Raw genomic sequence first — 24,616 nt, forward strand, 5'->3', positions numbered from 1 at the left:
ATTTCACAGGTGGAATGGAGAAATTAATTGTTGCCATGGGATCCAATATAAAAATGTCAATCCACAAAGTTTGCATGGCACTGACTTGGGGCAACTTGTAATTAAGTAATTTAACTTTAAGGTTTGTGAGTAAAACGTTAACCCATCACTAATGTAATATTTTAGTTGTTTACAAAAGTATATTTGGCAGGTAATTGACATTTTAGCAATTGTAGCTTTTTCATCTACTCAAGTACTGTAACTTCAGAATTAATAATCTTTTGCAAAATGCATTTGTAGAATCAGAACTGTAGAAACAACCTTTAAAACCCAAAGCTAGACAACATGCTGCAGTAACTCAGCAGCTTAAAGCCATGTCGTCTTGAAATTAGCATATTGGATAATTTAATAAGCCATAATAATCATGTGGCCTATCGTATAATAGTGGCCAGCTGGCTGATTAAATTATCAAATGAACTGTATTGGGATGGAGCAGGGGAAAAAGTGTATTTATTTGAAGGGCCACTAGGTGGTTGGCAGAGAAGAATCATAAGTACAGGTGATGGTTAAGTCTAAAGAAAATGTAATCCTTACTCAGAGCAAGATAGGAACTTCCTACCATGAGGATCAGTTAACTTGAATGCCAGAGAAGCTAGTGCAATGCAGGAGGGTCAGGGAGTAGAGTAGAGAGCAATGCAAGTGTATCGTGGCAGCTTTCGCACTCACCACTAAATGGCCTATATGTGATTAATGCTGCCATCATTACAAGCTGCTCCAGTTAAGATAGTTCAGCAAGTTCAAAGATGAATTTTGATTGAATACATTGACCCATTGTTAGGCAAGAAGCAATTTAGAGATAGATCCCAAGATCACCAAAGCGTTAAGTTGCAAGCACCAGATTAACCACCAGGATAGGTTAACCAACTGTCTAAGAAAATTACTGTGCACTGATCTGTACAGACCAAAAGTATATTTATTTATTTTTAATCCATCATCAGCAACAACAATGCAATGATTATAATTTCATGATTTCTACTACATTTATGCTAAGGATGAGACTTTTCACCAATCCAGACCAGCATTTGAGGAAGATTTTTATAATATTATACAATATATCCAGTGAATAGGTTAGAGGTTGTGCATTAAAGTGACTTTACTTCTGAGCTGGGATAAGGCCATCAATGGCCTGGCCTTTCTCAAGGCTTTTCTCCATATCAATTAGCAGCTTGACACCATCGACCACCATTTGAATCAATTCAACTTCAGAGAAACCCAGACGGTCGGCATTGGAAATATCAAAAACTCCACCGACTGCAGCAGTATCCACACCACCTGGCAAGAAAACAGTCAATAGCATTAGTACGATTGTATAGTACATACCTTACCTTTAATACAAAAGCTTGATATAGATTTAAAGAAATACTTTAAATTAACTAACAACTTTAGGGGCGGCACAGTGGTAGAATAGCTGCCTTACAGCACCAGAGACCCGGGTTCTATCCCGACTATGGGTGCTGTATGTATGGAGTTTGAATGTTCTCCCCATGACCACATGAGTTTTCTCTGGGTGCTCCGATTTCCTTCCACACTCCAAACACGTACAGATTTGTAGGTTAATTAGCTTTGGAAAAATTGTAAATTGTCCCGAGTGTGTAGGATAGTGCTTGTGAGCTGGGATACCAGTCGGCACGGACTTGCTGCACCCGATTAATTAATTTAAACCTTAAAATATGTACTTGAATTCTACTTTAATCTGAATGATGTGCATTCTTTTTAAACAACACTTCAAAATGTGGAAATCAGTTACGAAACAGAAATGAAAGTGTTGGGAAAAAAATCATTCTCTGTTCCTTAAAGGTAGTGAAAGCCAGCAGTACTTGTTATTGCTCATATGTAATAGGTTTTGCTTCAAAATACCAAGCCTCAGTTAAAAAGTGGGCAATTTTATTATTTTGCAGAATTCAGGTCATTTTGTGTCAATTCATAAGAGGAAATTATGAACTATATGCTCCAACATTTCCTAATGTAGCCAGAAATGCATTTAAACATGCAACAGTATTTAAGATCAGAAAATAAAAATAGCAACTCATTTATACCCGTCAGAGTTATGGTGGGATGAGTGTCATAACTCAAGTGATCATCTAAACAGAATGGGTTTAAGATTTATTCAACAGAATCCAAATTTGGCTGAGAAGCTCTCTGCTTATTTTGGACAAACCAGTGAAGTACATAAATGGTGTCTGGGGAACGGCACATCACGGGTGCTGCCAGCCAATTGCACAAACCTCCTAATATGGAGTTTGAAGAAGCAGGAAATAATTTGACTCGCTCTTGTCCACCCAACTTAGATATACATACAAACTCCCACTGTCACCACTTCCCCACTGAATAAAAATCATACTCCTTTTCCCCTTCTATTAAAAATACTCAAGCAGCAGTTGAAGTCCTTAATATCTCAATTGTTTGACTGGGCTTGGAGGCAAACAGGTCAAGAATCTTGTTAAGATATCAGTAAAACAGTTCCAACTGGTAGCAGAAACAAGGAACTGCAGATGCTGGTTTACACAAAAAGACACGGGTGGCATGGTGGAGCAACGGTAGAGTTGCTGCCTTTCAGCACCAGAGACTCGGGTTCGTTGCCAACTACGGGTGCTGTCTGTATGGAGATTGTACGTTCTCCCCATAACCTGCGTGGGTTTTCTCCCTGTGCTCCAGTTTCCTCGCACTCAACACATGAAAATTTGTATGATAATTGGTTGTTAAATTGTAAATTGTCCCTAGTGTGTAGGATAGTGTTAGTTTGCGGGAGAAATCGCTGGTCGGCACGGACACAGTGGGCCAAAGGGTCTATTTCCACACTGTATCTCCAAACTAAAGACAAAGTGCTGGAGTAACTCAGTGGGTCAGGCAGCATCTTTGTAGAACATGAATTGGTGACGCTTCAGGTCTGGACCTTTCTTCAGACTGTAGAAAGCCCCAAGCTGAAATATCATCTACCCATGTTCTTCAGAGATGCTACCTGCTGAGTTATTCCAGCACAGTATGTTTTTTTTACAGATTAGGTTGAATTATTTATCTGGAAAGACTGGATGCAATCTCCTAGTTGTAATCTGGCCCAAATTTTAAGGGCAACTTTGAAAAACTGAGTGTGGGCGTCTTGACTGTATCTGTGCCAAATCACCCCGTCCTAAAATATACAATGCTGAAATATGGCAAGAAGCACAAATGAATTGTTGCATCCTCTAGGGATCAGTAAATTAATTTTGGGTGGTGACCCAGCCCACTGTTGCCAGAATGAAGAGCAGCAGATGCCTTTCCATCAGGTATGAGCCGACGTACCTGTGCCGCGCTTCTGCAGCCTCATTCGTTTCAGAACATCACCAAACTTTTCATGTTTACTGAGATTGGGCAGCTTCACATGAACACCAGCACGGAGACCGGTTCCCAGGTTCGATGGGCAGGTCAGGATGTAACCCAGGTGCTCATTCCACATGAATGCATGGCCATTGCTTTTGAAGACGTTCTCAATCTACAAATCGAAAATAAATTATTCAGAGGAAAATACAAAGCAGCTTTAGACTTTTAGCAAGGGTTTTAGACTTGATTAGTCAGGGCTTCAAAAGGTTATGGGGAGAAGGCAGAAAAATGGGGTTGAGAGGGAATGATAAATCAGCCATGATTGAATGGCAGAGTAGATTCTGCTCCTATAACTTATGAAATTAAAAGTCTTGGTGTCAATGTATCCCACTATCCTTTGTTTCATTGAATTAACAGTACAATTATGAGAATGTTACATTTTGTGTATAGTAATGCAAATGTCTCTCTTCTGAAGATGGCTATAACAAATTCTGCAACAAATCCAGGGAACAGGCCAGTATGAGAATTTAGGCTGCAGTCCTTTGGTAATGTAATCTAGTAGAAAATAAGGATTATATGCCTCACAGGTGTCATTCTTTGCCAGGCTTGTGTGAAGAACCCTAAAATGTTACAGCTCAAACAGAGCACATCAAAACCCATAGTTTCAGCTTTCCTAGAAGCTACCCATGGAACCTTTTGTCCCTGCGCTTTGAGTATCTTTTATCCCCGCTGTTCGTCTAAAGAATAATTTAATTGAGATTGGATATATGCTGCAGCATCAGAGGACCATTTTGGATCCCCTGCCAGAATGATAGATCAGCTATGATTGAATGGCAGAGTAAACTTGATGGGCCAAAGGGCCTAATTCTGCTCCTATGACCTATGAACTTTACCAACTCTCAGCAATGCTCCTTTGTACCTTTGATAGTCCTGTACAGAAGCGGTTGAAGACTTCCTTCATGTTTCCACCCTTCTGCATGGAGATAACACGAAGATGATCTTCTTCATTGACCCAAACTAGGAATGTCTTATTGTCATTATGCCTAGAAAACACATTTAAGTTGGAACAAGCAAATCAACATCCCATTCAAGGAAGCATCAATTTTGTCTCCCCTATTAAGAGTGCAAGCTTTTGACAAGGTTTTTATTTACTATATTAAAAAAAAAAAAAATGGATGTATGCTTGTTCATCTAAATGGGTATCATTAGAATTTCTTTATTGGATTTCCGCAGAATTGTGATTGTTTTGTCCAAAAGATGGCCCTAAATCTGCCAACACAGCTGGGGTTGAGTGGAGGGAGGGAAGGGAAAAATAATCATACTTGTGGAATTCTGCAGAAATGGTGGCCAAGTCATTGGATATTTTTAAAGCAGAGATCGATACATTCTTGATTAGTAAGGGCATCAAAGGTTATGTGGAGAAGGCAGGAGAATGGGGTCAAGAGTGAAAGACAGATAAGCCTTGATTGAATAGCAGAGTAGACTTGATGGCCTAATTCTGCTATGTCTTGTGGTCTTATAAATAGAATAGCTTTTGACTGTTTAATTCTCCAAAAGGACTCCAACCCAAATTCCCTCCTGAAATAGCTGACCAGACACTTTCTCCCTGTGAAATGCAGTTACCAACATGCTGGAACGAAAGTAATCTGAACTATAATATTTTCTCCCCATCTTCCTCCCACACCAACTAACCAAATGCCTCTGCCGTCGGGCCAGTCACGTGCCATCCCAGATGCCAGCAACAGTGGAGACAATGGCTTGTCAAACAGAAAGTGATCATCAATTAGGGCCTGCTGTTCCTCATCAGTCATGTTCTTCAGGGCATAGTATTTGCCAGCGAATTCACCATCTAAACTTTTCAAGCCTGGAGAAAAATTAAAGTTACGATGTAGTGACCCTGTGATTAAAATCATCTTAGATTTATTATCTCATTTTATTATTTTGACAAATTAAAGCTCCCCAAAGAACTCAAAATTAGACAAAATCATAAGAGTTGCATTTATATGAAAAGATTGCCACACTGTATTGAGCATCCGAGTATATTTATAGCTTATGAAGTCTTCAGGAGGATGGGCGACTCTGGAGAAAGAGATTTGGGCAGCATAGTGATACAGCTGCTGCATCAGTGCCAAACATGCAGGTATGATCCTATCTACAGGTGCTCATTGCACAGACTTTATATGTTCTCCCTGTGACAACGTGGGTTTACTCACACTCCAAAGACATACAGATTTGAAGGTTAATTGGCTTTGATAAATTTTAAACTGTCCCCAGTGTGTAGGATAGTCCTAGTATATGGCGTGATTGCTGGTCAGTGCGGACTCAGTGGGCTGAAGGGCCTGTTTCTGCACTGTATTAAAGTAAAAAATGGCTCCAAAGAACCATGAATAGCAACTTGATAATGACCAATTTCAGAAATGTTGATAGAGCACAACTTCAAACAAATTTCTCCAAGGGATTAAAAAGCACCAGTGGAAGAGCAGTTTTGTGACTGTGCGGGATGCATAACTTGAAAGTTTGTGTTTGGGATACATTGACCAAAGAGGATATCCAAGATGTCATGTTTCTTTACTAAATGTAATTACCTTGCCCCCACCCCCTGCTGTCAAAGATGGAATCTCGCCCACATCTTCTCTTTCTCCCATAGTTCAGCTTGCTCCCCCCCCCCTCCCCCCCAGACAGAACAAGGATAGTTTCCCTGGTCCTCAACTTTCATCTCGCTATCCTCCTCATCCAACACATTATTCTCCAACATTTCTGCCACCTTCAACATGACATCTTCCCAACACTTTCTGCCTTCCGCAGAGACCACTCCCCCTGCAACTCCCTGGTTCACATATTTTCCCATCCAAACCCCCTCCCCAGGTACTTTCCCCTGCAACCGCAGGAGGTGCAACACATGTCCCTATACCTCCTCGCTCACCTCCACCCAGGGACCCCAACAGTCTTTCTGGCTGAGACAGAGGTTCACGTCCAACCTCATCCACTGCACTTAATGTGTTCACAATGTGGCCTCCTGTACATTGGCGAGACCAAGAGCAGTCTCTGCAATCGTTTCACTGGACCGCACACAAACAAGAGGCACATGACCTCATATTCCACTTGGGTAGCTTACAACCCAACTGTTTGAACATTGAATTCTCCAATTTCAGGTAACTAACATACAACAACCCTCTCTCCTGGAAAAACCCTACCTCTTTTCCCCCCCCTCCCCCATCTGGATGTGCATATATTTATTTAATTCCCTCCCCCTATCTTCATATTTCATGCATCTTCGTCTTACCTCCTTATCTCACCTTGTCCCCCCCCCCCCCCCCCCCCCCCCCCCCCCCCCCCCCCCCCCCCCCCCCCCCCCCCCCCCCCCCCCCCCCCCCCCCCCCCCCACCCCCCCCCCACCCCCCCCCCCCCCCCCCCCCCCCCCCCCCCCCCCCATCACTTGCCTGGCCTTGTCCTCCCCAGAAATGCAGCCTGACCTGCCAAGTTATTCTAGCACCACGTGTCTTCATCTGCAGTTCATGGTGTCGACATTGAACAAGTCAATCCCAGTGAAGGGATTACACCTGGTTCAGCGAGTACCACAACAACCACCGCTCACACAAGAGAAAGAACTGATCACCGACTTCAAAAAGGAAAAGGAGGCCACCTGCCAGTTTAAAAATTGGTGGGTTGTGGTGGAGAGAGTTAACAGCTTCAAATTCCTGGGCATTAACATCTCGGGTGACCCGTCTTGGGCCCCACACGTGGTAGTAATCATGACAACGGCACGCCAGCACTTTACTTCCTTACACATTTAAGGAGATTGGGCATGTGTTCAAATACTCTTAACATACTTTTACAGATGTGCTGTAGAATGTATCCCGACTAGTTGCATCATCATCCTCCAATATTTTTCCCCCATAACTTTTCACAGTAAGGCAGAACAAAGATCCAGTTGGTCTTACCCTTGCAGAATCTTTTTTTTAATTTTTTTTTATAAATAGCAGTTTAGGCTTTAGACAATTACTGCAGCATGGAAACAGGCTCTGCCATGCCGACCAGCGATCACCCCTGTACACAGCCCCTGTATTCAGGATTGAACCCGGGTCACTGGTGCTGTGAGGCACCACTTCGCCACCCCAGTTTAAAAGACATCGACCAAATATTGTTTGTTTTTGTTTTTTATAAAGAGAAGGCGTATATATAATGCAGTGAAATATTGTCCTTAATTTTTACTTTATAATATGAAATATGTCAGATCAGCGATTATAGTTCCCGATGAATCACAGTAATATGTGGCATTTGCAGTTCATCCGACTCTTGCAACTTTACTGAACATTGCTGCATTTTCAATTCAAAGGGTAAGCTTTAATGGCACCGAATAGGTCTTTAAATGAAAGAGGAAATATTTGCTGAGGACTCATTTTTCACTGGGTTTTCCAAAAATCATAAGAGAAACATTTCAGTTTCTTAGAACTAGTTTACATACAAACATTAAGACAACATATAAATCGAGATGTACGATTTATTTTCCAGTCTTAAAAAAAAATAAAGACACCTTAATCTGGATATAAAATTGGAGCCAACATGTTTTAAAAGCAGCAGAGTTTAACAAGAGGTCACGTGTTAACAGTGTGCAAATATTTCCTTCCATAAATGGTCTAACTATGCACTGTTACACTTTACCACAGACGAATGGAAATAGCATTAACAGTTAAACATCAGATTAGTCTGAAACTTGTGGGTTTTACGTAAATGAAATGAGTTGGTTCCCCATTTCAGGCAACAGCCAGCTCATGGTCAGAGATTATTAAGTTAACAGGAAGTTTAGTTTCCTTGGCAGAAATAATCATTTTTGTGGGGCTGGGAAAAGGGAGCGGCAAGGCAATACCAGACCAGTCAATCTGCTTGAGGGGGATACTCCAACATTGCTAAATTTAACATCATTTTCACACCAGAGAAAATGGAAAGAAAACTGTGCAGAACAGGCATGATTATCATTAATTAGTATATGCAAATAAGTTGCCACAAATCACTTTGAGTTATTATTGCTAGTTTTCCAGAATTATATCTCTCTGAATACATCCGCAATTTTGTTTTAAGGAAATCAATGTGCGGCACAGTGGCGCAGCGGTAGAGTTGCTGCCTTACAGTGCCAGAGCCCTGGGTTTGATCTCGATTACGGGTGGTGTCTGTACAGAGATTGTGCGTTCTCCCTGTGATCGCATGGGTTTCCTCTGGGTACTCCGGTTTCTTCCCACATTCCAAAGAGATGCAGTTCTGTGGGCCAATTGGCTTCTGTAAATTAACCCAAGTGTGTAGGATAGAACTAGTGTACAGGGTGATCGCTGGTCTGCGCAGACTTGGTGGGTCGAAGGGCCTGATTCCACACTGTATCCCGAAAGTCTAAAACTCATTATTAAAAACTTGTCAACCATTTAAAAAATTAAAGCACATTATTCCCATCTGACTTTACCATCCTCTGAAAGTTTCTCAACAGCACGACGCTCTCCTCGGCTGCAGTGAGGGGGGAGGCAGAAGCCCCGGATACTGCGGCCAGTGCGGACTCGGCTACTCAGCACGTAGTTGGGATCTAGGTCATCACCACCCTGAAAGACACAAATCACGTTCAATACTCAATCTTGTCTTTGCCACTTGGTTATTAATAGAACTGCTCTATTTAAAAGACACAAAATGCTGGATTAACTATCAAATACTATTTGATGGTCAGGCACAATTCTTGGATAGAGCCGAGGAAAAGAGGAACTGCAGATGCTTGTTTGTAAAAGACAAAGTGCTGGAGTAACTCAGCGGGTCAGACAGCATCTCTGGAGAACATGAATAGGTGACGTTGTGGGTCGGGGCCCATCTTCAGACTGATTGGAGGGTTCAGTCATGGATAGATGACATTTCTGGTAGAGATGCTTCATCAGACTTGACGGACTGTTCAATCAGTATTAAGAAGAATCCGGACCAAAAACATCACCTATTAATGTTCTTCAGGGATTCCACCTGACCCGCCGAGTTACTCCAGCACTTTGACTTCTTTTGCAAACCAGTAAAAGCAGTTCCTCGTTTCCTCAGTTCTGTTCAAGAACTATCCTTAACCATCAAATGGCATCCTTTGACAAAGAGACAGCAGAGTTGAAACTCTGGCCCAAATGAGACTGCACCCGATTCATGTATTCTGATTTAAACATTGGTAAGTGTTGCATTTCAAGACCGGTTTACAGTGAATACTAAACAACCAACACAAGAATGGCTTTAAATAATTCCTGCAGTTCAATTAGACTTTAAAATGTAAACCCATACCCAAACACAAGGAACACCATCTCCATAAGAATCTGTGATCAAAGTGCCAATGAATGCAGTTGTCAGTCAGAAAACCCCCCAATCCAAAGTCAAACTACTTTCATGGCTGTTACGATGTCAGCACAAGGACACCTTGAGGAAGGTCATCTGCCCATTCTTACTTCAGGCTTAAGATATAGCATGGAAACAGGTCCTTTGACCCATTGAGTCCATGTCGAACAGCGATCACCCTGTCCACCCTACACTATCCTACTTACTAAGGACAATTTTACAATTTACCAAAGTCAATTACCCTACAAACCTGCACATCTTTGGAATGAGGGAGGAAACTGGAGCACCCGGAGAAAACCCATGTGGTCACAGGGAGAAGGTACAAACTCTGTATCGTCAGCACCTGTAGCCTGGATCAAACCTGGGTCTCTGGCACTGCAAGGCAGCAACTCTACTGCTGCACCACTGTTGCCCCTTACAATGTCAGAAAAGGGAAAGGACAATCACATCCAGTGACAGAGTCAAAGCTGTAACCTCCGGGAAAAATAATGGGATCAGTAAGTCTGTAGATTTAATAATATTAGATAATATTCCGCAGCCAAACTTTACATAGTATTTAGAGTTTTGTAGGATTCCAATTATTGAACAAGCTTCATGCAAACAAAAAAAAAAAATAATTAACAAAGAATTTTTGTTGGTGAATGGAAACTCGTCAAATTGTTAAAGACAACAGCCCGACCCACTGAGTTGCTCCAGCAGTTAGTTTAAAAAAAAAAAATAAATTCAGATTCCAGCATCTGTATCTAGGCAATTATCTGCTAGTCTTGCTCGGCACCCAAACACCAAGCATATTTTTACACTCACGTCTTTGTCCTGGACATGAATCCACAATTTTATGACTCGGAGCCAAAAGCTCAACCAAGCCCACCAAGGCTGACAGGAAGAGTTTATTCTTTGAAATGCATGGAGGGCCTCAACTATGGATAGATAGGTACAGGACAAAGACCAAGTAGACAGCGATCCCGACAGACAATCTACCTCTTTGGAGACCCTTGGATTATCTTTAATCAGGCTCTTCTGGACTTTATTTTACATTAAACATTCTTCCCTTTGTCCAATCTGATTTATCTGTACACTGTGGGCAGCTTGATTGGAATCGTATAGCTTTCAGAGGTATGAACAGAACATAACAAAAAAATATTTTCACTGTACTATAGTACACGTGACAATAAACTAAACTGAACTGTCTGGTTGCATTGAGGACCATGGGGCTTTTTTGCACTAGTATTGGGTTTATTAATTGATTAACTTCTTGTTTTTGTATATATCACCAATGTGTATTGTGAATAGGGCGTGTGCTGCTGTAATACATTCATTATTCCCTTGTCAGCACACATGACAATTAATCACTCTTGAGTCTTGAAGCCAACCAGATTTTCATTTCCTCCTCCACTTCCTGACATTGCCTGACCTTGAGTTTGTCGGGTTGAAGGTCAGTCCTGTGCTTGTCGGTGGGTTTGTAGCCACCATGACGATCCCGGATAACTGGGTCAAAGAGACCTTTGAACGTCTCGTAGGTCTCTTCGTCCCCAGCGACACAGCCCACGGTCATAATAAATGGATGTCCTGGACACAAAAGGAAACATCAATTACAGGTGACCCTTCATTCACCTGGACCGCCCAGACTGACAAACAACCCGTGACTACCGGCTCGCTTCTCAAAGGAGACGAGAGTTAACCCCCATTTTTAAAAGCGGAAGGTAACGGAAGATGAAAGGAAGGTCACAGTATAACAGTCCGTTCTTTCAGAAATATTTTCAGGGTTATTCAGAAATAAGCCTGGGGGCGGGGCGTAGAGGGGAGGGCGGGCAACGGAAAGATTTGTCAGGTGTATTACAGTACAGGATATGATTAAGTCTTGTGGAACAAATTAATAGAGCTTATTTTAGTGTGATTTTAGGAGCATAAAAAAAAAAATCAATGTGGGCAAATCAACGACGCTCGTTGTAGATGGCGGTCAAACTAATCTAGTGCAAAACATCACACGGCGGTGTAACTGGATTAGAAAGACCTGCGTCAAAGTGGAGGGATTTTATACTAGTCCAGCAATCCAAAGGTTGTGACGGGATTAGCGAGGCCAGGTTGAACTACATTTCCACGATGGAGCCGAGTGGGGAAGAGGGGTGATTCGTATTTCCGCGTCTTGCCAATGTGGGCAGTGTGGTTAGCGAGCTCGATCCAAACGGGATACTCCCGCCTCAGCCCACACAATCTCTTCCCCACCCCCCACCCAGCCCAGCCCAGCGACGTGCGTGGAGTCACAACTACATCAAGGAAAACCAAACGCGGAAATTTGCGGCATCGGTCGTTATCCCCGGCGCAGAAGGTCATAGCGTTATTCAGCAGAGAAACAGGCCCTTCGACTCAACTCACCCATGCCGACCAAGCTGCCCATCTACACGAGTCCCACCTGCCCACGTTTGGCCCATATCCATCTAAACATCTAATCATGTACCTATCCAAATATCCTATACATGTTGTTATAGTACATCTCCTCCTGGCAGCTCGTTCCATATACCCACCAACCTCTGGAAAAAGTTGTCTCTCAAATTCTATTAAATCTTTCCCCTCTCGCCTTAAACCGATGTCCTCTGATTCTTGATTGCCCGATTCTGGATAAAAGGCTCTGTGCATTTATCCTATCTATTCATCTCATGATTTTGTACACCTCTAAGATTACCCCTCATTCTCCTGCGCTCCAAGGAATAAAGTCCTAGCCTGCTCAACCTCTCGTTACAGCTCAGGCCGTTGAGTCTAGCAACATTCTGGTAAAAGGTCCGCATGTAAACCATAGGTTTATTAGAGAGCGGTAAAACATGAGACCGGCTCAGATAATTGCCGTTTATAATATTTCCGCAGCGGTAAAGTAATAATCCGAATTGTGTGTATAGGCAAGACTGCAGCTTCCTCTCCCCCCACCCCCCCACTTTCAGTTTGACGAAAGGTCCCGGAACTGAATCATCGCCTATCCTCTTTCTCCAGAGATGTTGCCTGACCCTCCGAGTACTCCAGTACTTTGTGCTATCTTTGGTATAGACAAGCATCTGCAATTATTTGCTTCTACTTTTTAGAAGAAAAAACAAGCACCAGGTTTAGTTTAGATTTTCCCCAATTGACTTCTGACCGTCTTGTAAAGTAAAATGTTGACGAGGCGAGGCAGAAAACTCATTCAAATGCCGTTTACCTGGGTTGTCCACCCCTGTCTGAATGGCATCGTCAAGGGTAAATCCGCTGGGAGTCTGCTTATCCCGCAACTTGCTATAGATCTCCGGAGTCAGGACTTTGGCCATGTAGTTGTTGTGCTTGTCCAAATCTGGAAACTCTTCTTTCGGAGAAAATTTCATTTTCAGGAGGTTGTGGCTGTTTCCAAAGGGCATGACAACGCTTTACTGAAAGGCAAACAACTGCTTTACAAATTGCATTAAACAGAATCAAAGAAATGGTTTCTCACAGCGAGGGTCTAAGTGAATGTGCTGGGTTCACTTCATCGGAAATGTAGAACGCTTGCATGCCGAATTGAAACAATCTCATTTGCAGATTTTTATTTAAAAAATGAAGTGTCACTTAGCCCAAAAGCCTTGGAGATGCACAATTATTCGAAGAGTACACATTCCGTGGTCTAAATAAACTTATGGGTGAGTGTAGCAACGTCTCTTTCACATTTTAAAACACTTTAATTCTATTGCAGGGTATGTAGCGGTCGTTAGTGCTCCAAACCACACAACTCAAATCTAAACAAAGATTTTATGCGAAAACACGACTTTCGGCATGAAAATCGTTAATTGGTTTTAATGTCCAATATTTGTTTGGAGAGGTGGGCGTTCTGGATCAATTAATAGTTTCGGAATGGGGTTTGCAATTGTCCCACGTCGGTTAACGCTCAAGACCACTGGATTCTCAAATAGCGCTACCATTACGTAAATTCCTCGTCCTTCATGACCTTATGGCGCTGAATTTCATACAAGATTTATGAAGGGCAATCCAAGTACATTAAATGTGTGATAAAGTCTACAATTCACCGATTAGAAACACTACAACATATTCCCTCAACAAATTGGCTCAGATACCCTTGGCAATTCCCCCCGAAGAAATATTTCACTAGCTGAGTTTAAGAACACGTTATAATACAGGCTTAGTGGGAAGATTAAACGCATTCCCATCGACATTGAGATGATTTTATGAACCTCGTCTTTTCAAACACACATTCGACCAAACCCACACATATCTGTACTTATTATATGATAAACATCTGTATTAGAATGCATATTGTTTTAGCAATCAGTAAATTGGTTAATGCTTCCGTTTTAACAATGCGTCTACATAGATGCTACATGATCAATTCAGCGTTTAACAAACATGCATTTCCAGCCGAACTTCGCTAAAATTTCACATCTTATTTCATCCTCATACTTTATTTCTTATTAAGGGAACAAAACACATTTAATTTGCATTCTACCAGACTTTCCACTTAATGCAAAACGCTTTTTGAAACATGCATTTTTATTTTCTCTAATGCAAATAAAGGCAGAAAGTGCTTCACTTTTATTTTTGACCAGATAATTTTGTTTTGCAAAAACGACATTACCTGAAGGAGCAGAGGTTTTTGAGGCACCAGTTTAATTCTAAGGCTGCTTTATCCACCTTATCGCTGCTCTCTGCGCCGCTCTGATTGGTGTCCCGCCGCGCAGCCGCTTCCCCCATTGGATTATATAGCGCGGCGGCACCGCCTTCTCATTGGCCGCTAATTTGGTCCCATTCACAGCTCGACCTGTCAATCTGGTGCAAGGGGGAGGAGCCTGACGTCATCGACGTACGACCGCACGGAGGAGGGCAGTGGCCACGACGTAAGAGCCGAGCGACCGCCGTTGTCAGGGGTTACACGTGTGGGCCCGGCTGCCGGTGAGTTTACGGGCTTTGCCTTGGGGGTTAAGTTTTTGTGCATAGAGCGACGAGAAGCGACGTGTGGACTATCGTTTCTGGGTTGTGTTCAGTTTTGGGCATCATGTTATAGGAAAGATGTTGTCAAGCTAGAAAGGGTGCAGTGAAGATGTACTAGAATGTGGCCTGGACACGAGGTTCAGAGCTATGGGCAGAGGGTGAACGAACCGGCTGGGATTCTATTCCGCAGGAGCGCAGGAGGATGAGCGGTGGTCTTATAGAAGTGTATAGATCATAAGAGAAATATTTGTGTTGAATGCACATAATCTTTAACGCAGAGCAGGGGAATCGAGAACCAGAGGACATTTAAGGTGAGGGGGCAAAGTTATAATAGGAAGTTGGGGCGGCACAGTGGCGGTTACTGCCGTACAGCACCAGAGACCCGGGTTTGATCCTGACTACGGGTACTGTCTGTGCGGAGTTTGCATGTTCTCCCTGTGACCATGTGAGTTTTCTCCGGGTGCTCCGGTTTCCTCCCACACTCCAAAGATCTGCAGGTTTGTGTTTAAAAATTGTAAATTGTCCCTAGTGCTTAAGAGTGCTAGTTTGCAGGTGATCACAGCGCAGGCATTGGTGGGCTGAAGGGCCGGTTTCCCCGTTGTCGCTCTAAAGTCTAAAGGAACTAGAGTAGGGGAATCAAGAACCAGCGGATAAAGGTTTGTTTGATGGTTTCATAGGAAGGGGCAACTTTTTTTCACAACATTTTAAAGACATTAGGACAGATACATGGATAGAAAGGCATATGGGCTGTGATGTAAATGCTAGTGCCATCTTGAAACATTTGTAGTCGTCATCAATGTGTAAATGCCAGTGCTGGAGTACAAGCTGGGTGGCGTGCCTGTGCCTCGTGACTGATGACAAGTGACTTTCTAGTAGTTTCTGTTGGTTGTTGGATATAATAAACTTTTCTTACAAGATGTTAGACGTGTATTAATTGTGCTAGTCACAACAGGATCATACAGCAGACTTTACATGGTGTTAGAGTAACAAAAATGGCAGGACTCAAGCCGCCGGGACCACTTTCCATGCAAGGGAATTTAGCCAAGAATTATAAGGACTAGATAATGGCAATCCAGCTGTACGAGACGGCGACAGAACTGACGAGTAAGCCAGATAAGATTCAGTGTGCAACATTCCTCCACGTGGCCGGGCCAGCCGCTCAGCAGATTTATGAGACCTTTCAGTTCACTCTGGAGAAATTTGACAAAATACAACCATTGAAGAAGAAGTTCTAGACATACCAAAAAAGAACTTAACTGTCATAAGATACATCTTTATTACTTGTAATCAGCGGCGAGGGGATACCTTCTCCAGCTACCTGACTGCATTGAAGTCTTTAGCTAATGATTGCGAATTTGGCAGTCTGCATGACAGAATAGTCTGCGGCATCACCAGCCAGCCTCTCTGGGAGAAACTACTCCAATGCGATGACTTTACGCTGGAAAAATGCAGTGACATGTGTATGATGGCCGAAGCATCAGCCGAGCACGTGAAACAGATTGCCCCAACCGCCATCGCCACCGAAGAAACAGTTTATTACTTGAAACGAGACGGCGCCAGTCGGCCATGTGGCCAGGGCCGAGGCAGGGATTCGCGACCCAGACAATCACACACAGAAATCCGTAATTATGGTAATGATGCCGTCTGCCGGTCATGCACCCACGTGCACAAAACCAACTACTGCCCCGCTCAGTACATGAGATGTCACACATGTGGAGAGAGCGAACATTTCTCCAGATCCCCTGACTGCCCATGAAATAGAGCGCCCAACAGCCGTCCATGTTCCTGACAACATGACCAGCTAATCAGACAGAAGGCCGGGGACGGGAGCCGTGATTGAGATCGAGTTCGAGATGACCGCTTCACTGCTGCCTGAGCCAATAAACAACGACTTTGATGTATTCTACATTGACGCCGTGATTGATTCGACGTGTGAATGGGTTCTGCTGTGCGGCATGAACAATGTGGACATTGAGCTCAAACTTGACTCTGGAGCTCAGGTTGACATCCTGCCAGAGAACTTGTTCAGAAAGACTGGTCTTGCATTAATGAACACTAATGGAACACTAAGGTCATACTCTGGACATACATTGTAGCCTGTGGGACAGGCAAAGGGGAGCGTTAAATTAGGTAAGAAAGAATGTAGTGTAGTCTTTCAAATAGTGAGGGGGAAGTTGAACCCATATTTGGGAAGCATATGTGAGAAGTTAGAGCTTCTTGTGTGAAATGAGGTGGTTGATGGTGTGAGTGCGAGCCCATCATACACTGCGAAAATCATTGAGGTAAACTGCGAGCTTTTCCAAGGGCTGGGAAGGCTGTAAAAACATGAGTACAACAGCGCTGCAAGAGAACGTGTAACCAAAGCAAAACCCACCCCGCACTATCCCCTATAAGCTCAGGGATAAGGTCAAAGCCGAATTAGAGCGCATGGAAAGCTTGGGAGTCATAAAGCCCGTGAGCGAACCGACAGATTAGGTGAATTCAATGACTGTTGTTAGCAAGTCTAATGGCGAAGTCCGCGTATGCCTTGACCCACGTGACCTCAATGCGGCCATTTCCCAATGCCGATGTTTGAGAAAATTGCAGCCCGCATGCCGAAGGCAAAATGGTTCTCGAAATTTGACGCTACAAGTGGGCAGTTCCCACTGAGCTACGACAGCTCGCTTCTGACCACACTTAATACTTCCTTTGGGAGATACCGATACAGGTGCACAACCTTTTATCTGAAAACCTTGGGACCAGCCACTTCTCGGATTTCGGAATTTTTCGGATTTCCGAATGGAAGATTTTTAGCGTAGATTAGGTAGGTAGCACGGGCGGCTTGAAAAGTCTGGAGCGGCTGCCTCCTCCCCGGAGACCGGGGAATCATTGAGATCATTGCTTAAATGTTAGTCAGTTAGTTTGGAGGGATTTTATGTGGTGGGGGGGGGGGTGAAGGGGGAAACTTTAATTCTTAGTCCCCTACCTGGTTGGAGAGGCGGGGAGCGAGCAATGCCTTACCGGGTTGCCGTGCAGTAAGCTCCGGAGCGCTGTGGCCGCCGACTCCCAACGTCGCGGAGCTGGGGGCTGCAGGCGTCCGGCCGCGGGCGGCGCTGGATTTGGAGCGCCGACACAGCCAGGGGGACCCCTTGCAGCGGGTCGGAGCTACAACTGGTGCCGCCCGTGGCCGGACGCCTGCAGCCCCAGCTCCGCGATGTTGGGGGTCGGCGGCCACAGCGCTCCGGAGCTTACCTGCACAGCGACCCGGTAAGGCATTGCCCGCTCCCCGCCTCTCCAACCAGGTAGGGGACTAATAATTAAAGTTTCCCCCCCTCACATAAAAGCCCTCCAAACTAACAGACTAACATTTAAGCAATGATTTACAGATGTTTAAGTGTCTCCCTGGTCTCCGGGGGGGAGGCAGCCGCTACAGTAGTACAGACCTGGGTTGACCGTGGGTAGTTTTGGGTCAAGTTTGGCGCCAAACGCAAGCTTTGGTGTGCAGACGACATCCTGGAAAAAATGTCCGGTTTTCGGAGCTTTTCGGTTTCTGGAACTCCGGATAAAAGGTTGTGCACCTGTACCTCGTGCTTCCATTTGGAATCTCATCCGCAAGTGAGATTTGGCAGCGGGCAATGCAGGAAGAGGTCGGTGATTTAGAAGGGGTGGAGATAGTCGTTGACGACATTCTCGTTTGTGGTGAGAACGCAGCCCAGCATGACGCTAGGGTGAAAGCCCAATTCGCGCGTGGGAAAGCCCTATTCGCGCCTGTGAAAGAGTCCAGCCTAAAGCTCAATCTCAGAAAGTCGGTAATGCGCTCAAACGAGATTGAATATGTGGGACGTCATTTCGCAAGCAGGCGTGTCACCAAGCCCATCTCGTGTCAGCAGTGTGCGACAAATGCCATACCCGACAAACAAGGCTGAAGTGTAAACTTTCCTGGGGATGGTGACATACATGGTCAAGATCATTCTGAACCTTTCAGAGATCACCGCCCCACTTAGACAGCTAACAGAAAAGGGTGTAGCATGGCATTTTGAGCAGAAACACAGACATGCAGTAGACAAGCTGAAGTGTCTTCTCACATCGCCACCCGTGCTCAAACTGTACGATGTGAATGTACCCGTTTCAATTGCCACAAACGCTTCCAACAGTGGATTTGGAGCAGTCCTAATGCTAATGCAGGACGAGAGAACTGTTGCCTACGCATTACGACGTGTGAACGCGGCCGAGCGCAACTATGCGACTATAGAGAAGGAGCTATGCGCCATATTGTACGCATGCAGAAAGTTTCATGATTTCATTGTCGGTCAGCGCACAGTAATCCTTAGTAGGCTTGCTCGCTAAGCCGCAAAACAAACTAAGCCCCAGACTCCAGCGCATGCGAATGAACCTGCTACAGTACGACCTGGAGATACAGTTGAAGCCTGTACGTGAAATGTTTGCCCCTGATGCCCTGAGCCGGCTGCCCAGTTCAAACACGCCTGCGGAAGAGCACATCACTCTGCCGAACGTGATACATGCGGTAGAAGCGATCCTACACATGTCAGACGAGCGCCTTGCGCAGTTCAAAGCTGAAACAGAAAAAGATCAAACCCTAACACTGCTGTGCAAGTACATAAGAAGGGGTTGGCCTAGTAACAAGCATGATCTGCCCTCGGACTTGATTCCGTTTCGTGCATACCACAACGAGCTGATTGAAGTAGATGGATTAGTCTTACGGGAAAACTGAATTGTAGTTTCCCCAAAGCATGCTCAGGCAGATGTTGAACACACTACATGAATCACATCTGGGAGTAGTGAAACTGAAACAATGAGCCCACAATTTATTTGTGTGGCCAGAAATGAATGCACAGCGGGAACTTGCTCGATATGCCAGGGGACTAGAAAAACACAAGCAAGCGAGCCGCTTCAACCGCACTTCATCCCCAGCAGACCTTGGTCTAAAGTCGGGGCAGACATCTTGCATCTGGATGGAGTTGACCGTTTGCTTGTAGTGGACTATTACTCCAAGTACCCAGAAATAGTGCAACTGCCAGACATAACGTCACATTGAGTGATACGAGAGATGATGGGCATGTTTGCCCGGAATGGCATTCCTCACTAGGTGATGTCAGGCAACACGAGACAATTTGACTGTGCTGAGTTTCGCAAGTTCAGGGATGAATGGGAATTTGCCCATGTTACCTCAAGCCATATAGCCACAGAGCAACGGACAGGTGGAGCGCAGTGTGCAAACCATGAAAAATATCATGAAGAAAGCCAAACGCAGCGACTGTGACCCGATGTATGCCATCCTCGAATACCGCAACACCCCCGTTGACGGGACATGTGGATATGTCCCCTCACAGCTACTTAACTGTAGACTGATAAGAAGAAAATTGCCGTCGCCTTTATCGTTCCTACAGCCCCATCCTGTCCCTCCCATGGGACTGCAACTAGCCGTCCGGCAAGAAAAACAGGCAGCATACTTCAATGAGAAGGCAAGTGCCGAGCCGCTGCCGCACCTGGAGCGACAACAACAGGTGTGGTTTTGTGCCAAACCAACCGAGTGGCAACGTGGCCAGATTGCACGAGAAAACCTGGTCCCTCAGAGCTACTCCATTTCGATACCGAGCGGTACTGCGTTCCGCAGAAACGGGAAGGACATACGACCTGCGCATGAACCAGCTGTGCCATGCCCTGGCAACATGCAGCAAAAGAGTGCGGAAATTCCCAGATGGAGGAGCCCCTCTCCCAGACGGAGCAAGTCTCTCAGACTCAAGAGAACAATCACACCCCATATCACAAGGTAATGTGGTGGGGGAACCTGCTTGCAGCGTGCCAAGCCACACTCACACACAACAGAAATATAACACAGAACGAGTCGGAAATACAACTCGCACAAGAAGTGGGCCATTGTCAATACCCCCAACTCGACATGTTATGTAAAATAGTTAGGCAATGATTTTATAGTTTTGTAGTATAATGTTCAAGGTATAAAGAGCACTATGTTAATTGAGGTACTTTATCCACATTAAATTGATTAAAGAATAAATTTATTAGTATTGAAAATAGTTTGGATTGTACATGAATTTGTGACCCCAAAGTTGAAGGGGAAAGATGTGATGTAAATACTAGTGCCATCTTGAAACATTTGTAATTGGCATCAATGTGTAAATGTCAGTGCCCTTTTGAGGCCAGGAGTACAAGGTGGGGAATGTGCCTCGTGACCTGATGACAAGTGACCTTCTAGTAGTTTCTGTTGGTTGTTGGATATAATAAACATTTCTTACAAGATGACGGACGTGTATTAATTGTCTAGTCTTAACAGGATCATACAGCAAACATTACATGGGCCAAACATAGGCAGATGGGACTAGTATAAATGGGGCAACTTGGTTGGCATGGGCAAGTTGGGCTGAAGGACCTGTTTCTGTCTCTGTACGACTCTATGACCAGGCAGAAGTTAAGCTGCATCCCCCTTTGACCCTCGGGACCCTTCTTCATACTGACTGAAGTAGAGGGGAGACAGCTGGGAGAGAGCGATGGGGCAAGAACTGGCAATGGAAGGTGAATATAGGTGAGGAGAGCTGGTTGGCAAATTGGTGGAGGCGAAGTCGAGAAAAAGGGTACAGATGTGAAATATACAAGGAAAGAAGCTGGGAAGTGAAATGTAGAACCAGAGGGAGAGGAGTGAGCAAGGAGAAGAGGGAAGGAAATGGGGAGTAGATGGAGAAGGGGAAAGGAACTGGGTGAATGGGACATACGGAGTGAAAGAAAGGTTGTGTTGGACACCACTGTCTCTTTAAGAATTCAGGCTGCTAGTTACACTGCGGGAGGTAATTGAAATTGATAAGCAATTGCTTTGACCGTCACGTGCAATGATACTCTATTGAACAATGTAACAAACAACCTTTAGTATTTTTAGCTTGCAGTAAAAAAAATGTTTTTTATCTGTTAAAAATAACTTTATATGTAGGAAGGAACTGCAGATACGGGTTTAAATCGAAGATAGCCACAAAATGTTGGAGTAACTCAGCAGGACAGCCAACATTTCTGGAGAGAAGGAATGGGTGACATTTCAGGTCGAAACCCTTCTTCAGTCTCAATCACCTATTCCTTCTCTCCAGAGATGCTGCCTGAGTTACTCCAGCATTTTGAGCATCTTCAAAAATGGCTTTATATTTGAAACCAACTTGGTGTTTCACGGAGTGACTGGGAGATGGTTGGAGCGAATCCCTCACTTGGTTATAACGGACAATCAACAATAATGGACACCATTTCCCCCTCAACCGCCCTATTCCGACTTTGCGGGCCTAGGCTGATTGTTCTGGTACCTTTGGATTCCTCTCAGAGGACATGACTTCTGTTGGTCTGTCAAAACATACAATCCAGAAAGACTCTGGATCCAAGGGTGCCGGAAAATCGGTGGTGGACCTGTATTAGTTCCTTCAGCTTTGGTGGATGAACTAATCAACATCAAGGAGGAAAATGGTGCTAGAGTCTTCACAAGGGAAAATGTAGTTGAGGTTCTTGATGGACTAAGAACTGATTAACAAGGGAGCAATGGGATGGCTAGCTAGCTGCACTAAATCTGTAGGAGGAAAGTTACTGAAAAAAGTCCTGAGAAACAAGCTCAGTATGGCTTTCAACCAAATCCTAAAATATTCAGGCCTAAGGGATAATGGGCAAATTGGCAAATAGGTGTCAAAACTGTAATGGTAATAGGAAACAGAGTGATGATATAGACCTGTTCTGTGATTGGATCAGTTATAAGGACTAGTGGAGGTCTGCAGGGATCGGGACTATTACTTGCTATTTGTAAAAAGGCATATGGAATACCTGCCTTATGTGGTCACCCCATTAAGAGCAGGGAGGCTGCCATCTAACTTTATAAAACAGTGATGCAATTGGTAGAGCAATTTGCAGAGCTACTGCCTCATGGAATAAAAGACCCAGGCTCGATCCCGTCCTTGGGTGTTGTATGTGAGGAGTTTGCATGTTCTCCCTGTGACCACATGGGTATCTACGGTGTTTTTTCATACATTCCAAGTGGGATAATGTGGAACCAGTGTGGGCGGGTGATCGATGATCGGTGTGGACTCAGTGGGTCAAGGGGTCTGTTTCCATGCTGTATCAATCAATCAATCAAATATTAGTCTGATCTCACCTGGAGAATTGCATGCAGTTCTGGTCACCATAACACAGGAAACATGATAGTGCAGGAGAGAGTGCAGAGGAGATTCACTTGGATGTTGCCTAGGATAGAGTGTTTCAGTTATGAGGAGAGACTGGAGAGGCTGTGTCTTTTTTATGGAGCTGAGGATGTTAAGAAGTGATGTGTTTGAGCTGTATGATTATGAGAGAGAAAGAGAGACTGGATTGCATGTACCTTTTCCTCTTATTAGAAGTGAATAAAACTAGAGGGTGTAGATTTAGAGTAAGGGGGAAAAAATTAGCAGGTATCTGAGGGAAATCCTTTTCTTTCAGTGGTGAGTACCTGGAACACACTGCAGGAGAAAGTGGTGGAAGCAGTCGCTGATAGTATTTAAGTGCCTATACAAGCACTCAAATTGCCTAGGATTAGAAGGGTGTGTACCAAAGGCTGGAAGATGCAATAACATTGATGGGTGCCCACTATTTGACGTGGATGTGGTGGGCTCAATAGTTTGTTTCCATACAGTATAACTAAGGCATTTCAAGTGAATGAATCATCAGGGCTGGATGGAATAAATCTCGGATTGCTGAGGGAATTGTAGACTCACTGACCATAATTTTCCACATGTGTGTTTATTCAGTTGGTGGTGCCTGAGGAATGAAAATTGAAAACATGCAACTCCTGCTTGAAAAAGGGCTCGGCGATAAACCCAGAAACTCGGTTTAACTCTGATTCTAGATTTTTCCCCAGCACCAATCAAGACAGATTTAACATAGTTTGCATGTGTGGATTGACTGGAGAAAGTCAGTGAGAATTTGTTCAAGGCAACTTGTGTCTAACTAACATGATAGTGTTTTTTATAAACAAAATCACCGAGGGTTTATGTGGGAAATTCAATTGATGTTGTCTTTGTGGACTTTCAATACTAATTTGGTGTAGTGCCATGTAATGGGCTTTTCATCAGGATTGAAGGACAAAAAAGGGCAGAGGCAGAATACATAGATACATAGAAAATAGGTGCAGGAGTAGGCCATTCGGCTCTTCGAGCCTGCACCGCCATTCAATATGATCATGGCTGATCATCCAACTCGCTATCCCGTACCTGCCTTCTCTCCATACCCCCTGATCCCTTTAGCCACAAGGGCCACATCTAACTCCCTCTTAAATATAGCCAATGAACTGGCCTCGACTACCTTCTGTGGCAGAGAGTTCCAGAGATCCACCACTCTCTGCGTGAAAAATGTCCTTCTCATCTCGGTCTTAAAGGATTTCCCCTCTATCCTTAAGCTGTGACCCCTTGTCCTGGACTTCCCCAACATCGGGAACAATCTTCCTGCATCTAGCCTGTCCAACCCCTTAAGAATTTTGTAAGTTTAAATTTTCGCAAGTGGATTAAAAAAAACTGGCTTGGTAAGATGACAGTAGTGGTGAAAAATTGTGCATGTTGGACTGGAGGGAAATGAACAGTGGGGTTACCCCAGGGGTCAGTTCTTGGACACTGCCTACCTCTTACATCATCAATTTGAATATGGGTGAACAAAGGTTCCATATTTGAAAATGATGGAGTGAAATGTGAGGACGATAATAATAGACTTAAGGGGCTACATACAGGTGGAATGTGTGCATGGGTAACAAATACAATTAATGCTCAGACATGTGAAGTGGAGATAAGAATAAGAAGAGGCAATTTTAACAGGTACAAGAATGGAGATCTGGTTTGTTGATGAATGGAGTTTGTGGAAAGTGGGAGAGTTGAGAAAGTGGTTTTAATAATTGGCTGTTGGGTTTTGTAAATAATTGCCCAGAGTACGAGAGCAAGAAGGACATAAGGGAGCATGCCTTAGGATTGGGGTAAAATAGTGGTTTGACTATTACTAGAGTATT

The 24,616-nt window shown here is 44.2% G+C and overlaps 2 protein-coding genes across 2 annotated transcripts in view; one reads left to right on the forward strand and one right to left on the reverse strand.

The window, feature by feature from the left end:
* Window positions 1-934: 934 nt before the first annotated feature.
* On the reverse strand, window positions 935-14,406 carry LOC129700266 (creatine kinase B-type). The gene is made up of 8 exons (XM_055640596.1): window positions 14,261-14,406; window positions 12,860-13,064; window positions 11,087-11,241; window positions 8,789-8,921; window positions 5,029-5,200; window positions 4,256-4,379; window positions 3,319-3,508; window positions 935-1,311 (listed from the first exon to the last, which is right to left on the reverse strand). Exons 2-8 carry the CDS (start codon window positions 13,050-13,052, stop codon window positions 1,133-1,135), a joined length of 1,146 nt encoding a protein of 381 aa, XP_055496571.1. The 5' UTR covers window positions 13,053-13,064; window positions 14,261-14,406; the 3' UTR covers window positions 935-1,132.
* Window positions 14,407-14,437: 31 nt separating this feature from the next.
* The window catches only part of trmt61a (tRNA methyltransferase 61A), a 41,938-nt gene continuing 31,759 nt past the window's right edge, over window positions 14,438-24,616 (forward strand). The window contains exon 1 of the mRNA XM_055640598.1: window positions 14,438-14,574. The gene's annotated coding sequence lies outside the window, so the exon portion shown is untranslated. The remainder of the gene's footprint in view (window positions 14,575-24,616) is intronic.

The sequence above is a fragment of the Leucoraja erinacea genome, chromosome 9, assembly GCF_028641065.1.
Source record: "Leucoraja erinacea ecotype New England chromosome 9, Leri_hhj_1, whole genome shotgun sequence".
NCBI lineage: Eukaryota > Metazoa > Chordata > Chondrichthyes > Rajiformes > Rajidae > Leucoraja > Leucoraja erinaceus.

Excerpts from the sequence above, each read along its gene's own strand:
- LOC129700266 (XM_055640596.1), bottom strand. The coding sequence starts at position 13,052 with ATGCCCTTTGGAAACAGCCACAACCTCCTGAAAATGAAATTTTCTCCG. Across the intron at positions 4,380-5,028 it reads CCCGACGGCAGAGGCATTTG|GCATAATGACAATAAGACAT; the intron begins GTTAGTTGGTGT and ends TGTGTTTTCTAG. Across the intron at positions 3,509-4,255 it reads TCTGTACAGGACTATCAAAG|ATTGAGAACGTCTTCAAAAG; the intron begins GTACAAAGGAGC and ends TTCGATTTGTAG.